This window comes from Buceros rhinoceros, unplaced genomic scaffold, assembly GCF_000710305.1.
Source record: "Buceros rhinoceros silvestris isolate BGI_N320 unplaced genomic scaffold, ASM71030v1 scaffold9647, whole genome shotgun sequence".
Classification (NCBI taxonomy): domain Eukaryota; kingdom Metazoa; phylum Chordata; class Aves; order Bucerotiformes; family Bucerotidae; genus Buceros; species Buceros rhinoceros.
In genome coordinates, this window is record NW_010422770.1 from 82,699 (window position 1) to 88,866 (window position 6,168).

At 49.4% G+C, this 6,168-nt stretch overlaps 2 protein-coding genes across 2 annotated transcripts in view; both read left to right on the forward strand.

Moving 5' to 3' along the window:
- Positions 1–3,613, forward strand: part of TACC2 (transforming, acidic coiled-coil containing protein 2) — a 43,617-nt gene extending 40,004 nt beyond the window's left edge. Inside the window, exons 12-15 of the mRNA XM_010140174.1 lie at positions 5–42; positions 496–678; positions 2,063–2,183; positions 3,050–3,613. Coding sequence (XP_010138476.1) covers positions 5–42; positions 496–678; positions 2,063–2,183; positions 3,050–3,115 — 408 coding nt within the window. The 3' untranslated portion in view covers positions 3,116–3,613. The remainder of the gene's footprint in view (positions 1–4; positions 43–495; positions 679–2,062; positions 2,184–3,049) is intronic.
- A 1,086-nt stretch (positions 3,614–4,699) lies between these two features.
- LOC104496973 (ly6/PLAUR domain-containing protein 3-like) overlaps positions 4,700–6,168 on the forward strand; it is a 2,028-nt gene continuing 559 nt past the window's right edge. The window contains exons 1-2 of the mRNA XM_010140176.1: positions 4,700–4,751; positions 5,520–5,636. Coding sequence (XP_010138478.1) covers positions 4,700–4,751; positions 5,520–5,636 — 169 coding nt within the window. The remainder of the gene's footprint in view (positions 4,752–5,519; positions 5,637–6,168) is intronic.

Sequence of the window (6,168 nt, forward strand, 5' to 3'; positions counted from 1 at the left end):
GAAGCCCCCTCCTTTAGTGACTGAAGGTGACCAGGCTCTCGTGTCTACCGGCGCTGCACAGTACCAGCAGGCACGTCTGTGCTTCTGGTGGCGGCTGAGGTTCTGCACTAGCCTGCAGCGTGCTGGGGCGGGAAGAACCCCAGGGCTTGTTTGGAACAGCTTTAAAAAGATGAAGGTTTTGCACATGAGTAACCTGCTCCCATCTGTGACACTGTGATTTCAATGGATGTCACTGAACGGCGGGATGCGAGCGCTTGTCAGGGCTGGCTGCTGGACTGACGTCCTGTTAAAACCTCGGAGGTGAATTCCTCAGGTCAGCAGTGGGGTCTAAAGGGCGTGACTTAACGTAATCCTCAGAGGGAGGATTGCAGCCACCTATCAAATGCCAACAGACGATCTGTAAAGCTCTTTGCATTGTGTATTACTGCTTCAGATGGCCCCTGGGGAGGGGGGCGGTGGTGTCAGTGTTAGACCACAGCCCTTAAAACACCTGAGCGTGACCCCCACAAATAGGTGCTTGACCAACGCTTCAACCTCTTGGATTAAATTTAATGTAATCTTCTTGTTTAAGAATGAAGAAGTGTTAAAGAAATGTGCGCAGGAATATTTATCTCGAGTGAAGAAGGAAGAGCAGAGGTATCAAGCACTCAAAATTCACGCTGAGGAGAAACTGGACAGGTAACTGATTGTACATGTCTCCTTCCAGGAGGTCAGGCCGCAGGAGAATTCCTGCAGCTGGACCTGGCATCCCCAAACCTGCTCCTACACACAAAGCACAGGCGGCTCTGTGACGGGGTGGCATGAAATGCCATAACCATAGAGACACAGAATGGGTTGCGTTGCAAAGAACCATCAAGACCATCCGGTTCCAAGCCCCTGCCATGGGCAGGGACACCTTCCACCAGAGCAGGGTGCTCCGAGCCCCGTCCAGCCTGGCCTTGAGCACTGCCAGGGATGGGGCATCCACAGCCTCTCTGGGCAGCCTGGGCCAGTGCCTCAGCACCCTCACAGGGGAGAAATTCTTCCTCACATCTAATATAAATCCACCCTCTTTCAGTTTAAAGCCATTACCCCTCGTCCTGTCACTACACAGCCTGGGCCAGTGCCTTAGCACCTCACAGGGGAGAATTTCTTCCTCGCATCTAATCTAAATCCACCCTCTTCCAGTTTAAAATCACTACCCCTCATCTTGTCACTACGTGCCCCTGTAAAAGGTCCCTCTCCAGCTTTCCCGTAGGCCTCCTTTAAGGCACTGGAAGGCTGCTATAAGGGCTCCCTGGAGCCTTCCCTTCTCCAGGAAGAACACCCCCCGCTCTCTCAACCTGTCCTCAGAAGCGAGGTCCTCCAGCCCGCTGGTCACCTTCATGGCTTTAATGAGAATTGCTGTAATTCCAGCGTTTCTTCCAGCTCCCGAGCACATAGAACACCTTCACCTTCTATCTTTATCCAATGTCCTGGTGTTCTGTAGCCTGTTCTCCAGGGAAGGTGAAGGAGGAAGCCATTAGCTAGGTTTGTGCAGCTGGGGAGGGCTGTGCTCTGGTGTTTGCAGCTGCAGCTGGTATTCCTGCCCCCAGAGATCTGCTGTTGCCCCTGGGCTGTGTTGTTGCCCCCGTATCAATCAGCTGAACAGATCAGAACACAACACCTCAGCTCTTCCAGTGCAGAGTGAGCCAGGCTGGCTGTCCCAGTAACACCAGCTGTCTAGCTGGATGAGCCCGGCTAGTGCTGAGGGCAACGAGGATTAGTGGCACAGGAGGTCGTGCCAGACACCAAAAGGAGCAAACATCAGGCTGTGGCTTGAGAGAGGCAGCTCTGATTGTTTTTTTTTTTTTATATTTCTGTGCTTCCATGCAATGAGCAGTTATGCGTTTCTAGGGCTTACATGGAAGACTCCTGTTACAGTCCCCCAGACCCAAGAGATGATTCCAAACTGTCGCTTCCACAGAGGTGCCGAAAGCAGCCCTGCCCTCAGCACCCCGCTGTTGAGGTGCAGTCCATCCTTCGGGACCCGCTGACCTCCCCTGTAGAGAACCTGCTGTGACCCAAATCTGTGTTTTTCTAGAGCCAATGCTGAAATTGCACAAGTGAGAGGCAAGGCTCAGCAGGAGCAAGCAGCCTACCAGGCCAGCCTTCGTAAAGAGCAGCTGAAGGTGGACGCCTTGGAGAGAACACTGGAACAAAAGGTAAGTAGAGATTCAGCTCTTAACGCAGACATCAACGGGATGACCAAAGTTAAATGAAACTTCCCCAGAGAGGCTGCATCCAGCTCTCCTCTGGAGCTCAGACTGCAGCCAGGCTCTGCCCGAGGACCCGTCTTGCTCCTCGCACCCAGCCCGGCAGCAACCTGGCCCCAGGGAGAGCAGCATTGCCCGAATCTTGTAACAGAACCAGCGGCGTTCACAGGGCGGTTCGGGGAGCTGGACCCCCCTGCCAGGCTTTGATCCTTGCCACAGCCAGCGCTTGGGGCTGAGCCAGACTCAGTCAAACTCCGTGTTCGCCTTGGCACCAGGCAGGACCCGCGGTTTGCTTTGGCTCTTGGTTTTAAGATCTTCTTGGTTTAGTTCTTTCGGTTTGTTTCCACTTTTAGTTTTAGCTGTGAGCCCAGTGTCAGCCCCCACCCCCCGTTAACAGACCAGCGGATCAGGTGCAGATCGGTACAGCTGAGGGCAAAGCGCCCGTGGGAAACCCCAAACACACCTCGTCTTCTCGAGCTCCGCGGAGGAGCCTGCTTTCACCGTAGTGCAGCTCGTCCCTGCCCAGAGCCCCGGAAAACAGGCTGCAAGTGCTGCTCTAAAAGCAGAGCCTGGAAAACTGTACACGACGTGTCATTAGCGTGTGCAGGATTGACGGCTGGAAGGCTGCCTGCTGCAGTGCTAAACAGAGATATTTTTAGGGCCAGGGGCTCTCTGTGTGTGTAGAGATACTCCCTTCTCAGTGCTGGAGAAAACTTAATTGTCCAACCCTTCCCCAAAGGCTGGAGAAGTGAAAAACCCACATCTTAGTGCAAGAATGTGTTTCATCATACTTACTCCTGCCTTTTGTTTTCCAGAACAAAGAGATAGAAGAATTAACAAAGATTTGTGATGAACTGATTGCCAAAATGGGGAAAAGCTAACTTTTAACCAAATTCCTGGACTTCGATACCGAGTGCAATATGACCATTGGCACACTGATGTCCATACCTTTGCGTGGACAGGTTATATTTTCACTTTTTCGTATGCACTACTGTATTTTCTTTCTAAATAAAGTTGATTTAATTGTATGCAGTACTAAGATGACTATCAGAATTTCTTGCTATTGTTTGCATTTTCATAGTATAATTCATAGCAAGTTGATCTCAAAGTTCCTGTATCAGGGAGATTGTCAAGTTCTCTAAGAAATTACAGATTGCTGATCCTAGCCTTCCCTTTGTACATGAGTTCCCATGTTGGATGTCTTTTGGATTTAATATAAACATGTATTACTTGCATGGGGACTCTTGCCTTAAGGAGTGTAAACTTTATCTGCATTTGCTGATTTGTAAAATAAGATTAAAAATGGGGGAAAAAAAAGGAAATGCATGTCACTTAAATGAAATTCTCTATTGTAAATAAATTTTTTTGTTGGAAGTTGAAGATAAGTATGACTCTGTTATGTACTTCATGTGCAGCACCAGATACAGCAGCTCTTGTACATGAACTCCTTCGCAGAAAGCTCTTCGCGGGTCACTGCTTGGAGCACTCCGTGGCACTGCTCATGGGCGTGTGTCTGTATCTTGCTCTCTCGGTAAATATACAGTTGCGCTGGATTTGGACCACTCCCGTCTGAAGCATTGTCAAGCTTAATCCTCAAAAAATGTTCAGTATTCTGGCCCTGATCCAGCAAATCGTGGAATCCCAGAACGGTTTGGGTTGAAAGGGACCTTGAAGACCATCCAGTCCCAGCCCCCTGCCACGGGCAGGGCCACCTTCCACCAGAGCAGGGGGCTGATCCAGCAAATCGTGGAATCCCAGAACGGTTTGGGTTGAAAGGGACCTTGAAGACCATCCAGTCCCAGCCCCCTGCCACGGGCAGGGACACCTTCCACCAGAGCAGGGTGCTCCCAGCCCCGTCCAGCCTGGCCTTGAGCACTGCCAGGGATGGGGCATCCACAGCCTCTCTGGGCAGCCTGGGCCAGTGCCTCAGCACCTCACAGGGGAGAATTTCTTCCTCAGAGCTAATCTAAATCCACCCTTTTCAGTTTAAAGCCACTACCCCTCATCTTATCCTAAAGGCAGGTGCAACGAGACCATTTGTGTGAGCTGGAGGCTGTGCCACGTGGTGCTGGGATGGTGATTTTGAAGCATATCTGTGGCTGGATGGTGATTACATTTTTCTCTGTAAAGCCACTACCCCTCATCTTATCCTAAAGGCAGGTGCAACGAGACCATTTGTGTGAGCTGGAGGCTGTGCCACGTGGTGCTGGGATGGTGATTTTGAAGCATATCTGTGGCTGGATGGTGATTACATTTTTCTCTGTCCTGCCGCTGGGGCTTGCGGAGCTGGAGTGCGGCCGATCAGGAGTACCACCAGAATAAGCTAGATAAGGCGCATTCTCGCACACCTCTTGATCCTCTAAGAGATCCGCTGCAGAGGATTAGGAAGGGGAGATCAGCGTTAAGGCTTTAATAGCAAACAAACTGCTTTCTTTGTCTAATGGTACGTTGCTCGTATCTCCACGATGTGGACACTCCTCAGCCTGCTCCTTGTCAGCTCCCTTTTGGTGCTCAAAAGTAAGTCAACACCCTTTTCTTTCTTTTTTTATTTCTTTTTAAATTGCTGCTTCGGGCACAGCTGAGCCTCTTTGCTGCTCTGGGCTCCTCTCCTGGGCTGGGTTGGTTTCAGATTGCTTTGTGTGTGTCGTTGGCAGCAAGAATTTCACTGCTGCTATGTCAGCACACGTATTTACCTCTAGCTTACAAACTGAAATGCACGTGTCGCTGTGGACAGCAAGTGCCTCTGCTCTGCAGGATTAGAGTCTGCTCCTTAAATATGATTCAAATTCACGCTTGCCTTTGAAAACCTCCTGTATGAAGATGTGCTGTTGTGCTTTCCAGCTGAACTGATGCTTGAGGAGAAAACGAAATATGGATCATTGTCAGATTTTGTGTGTTTTCAGCGTACTTTTTCACGGTCCTGTGGACCAAAGATCACGACGGAGCGGGGAAAACCGTGATACTGCAGCCTGTTACAGGGGACTCTGCTCTGAGCGCGTTACGGGAAGGTGTGGCTGCAATTGCAGGACATCAAAGGTTCCTGCATTATTTTTAGTGCAAATTGTAACAATTTATGGCTGGTTTTTTTAATTTTTAAAATCAATATCTAGACCACTTCTATAAAAAAAAATTGATGGGATTTGCAGAATCTTTAGGTTGGTTTTTTTTACACATTTTTTTGCAATTTCTTGCATGTGCTTCTAACAAAATCAGGAAGAGTGGTATTCCAGAACATTTTTTTGTGAACTCTAAACGCTACCGTGCTCTGTTTTTCCTTCATGCCAGGCGAAGCACTGCAGTGTTACACCTGCGTAGGTTCTAGTGATGAAGACTGTAACAGACAAGGGACTCAGCAGTGTCCAGGGCATTCAGATGCCTGTGCCATCATTAGAGGACAAGCAAGTAAGTAGTCACAAACAGTTCAGACTCGTTAGGTGTTTAATAGTAGAAATAAATCAGTGTTGGGAAAAGAAGAGTATCTAGTAAGCTAAGGAGAGAAACAAAGATGAATGTTTCCTCTCAAAATAAACCCTATTAATAAATCCTAATTCCTAATTTTACTGGTTTAGCGGCAATCTGATACAACCGCCCCTGCGAAGGATGGGTCCGTGTGCCGTGAAGAGCCGTATCCACGCTGGGTGAAAGCTGTGGAAAAGCTGCTCGGTATTGCCGACCTCTAACTTACAGCTGTCCTTCGTAAGTCACGTGACTTACCTGGAAATGAGGAAGGGGAAGATGCTCACGCAGTGCTGCACTTGAGCACGTTCAGAGGTCTTCGAGCTGCACCGGTTGCAGCTAAGATAAATTACAATTATTAACTTAAGCGGAAGCTTGTTAGCGTGCTGTGATCTGATGCAACTGTATTCATTTACTTGAGGGAACGGCCAAACCAAAAGCTCTTCTCAGTATCGGCTGGGCGGGGTCGCTCCCAGGG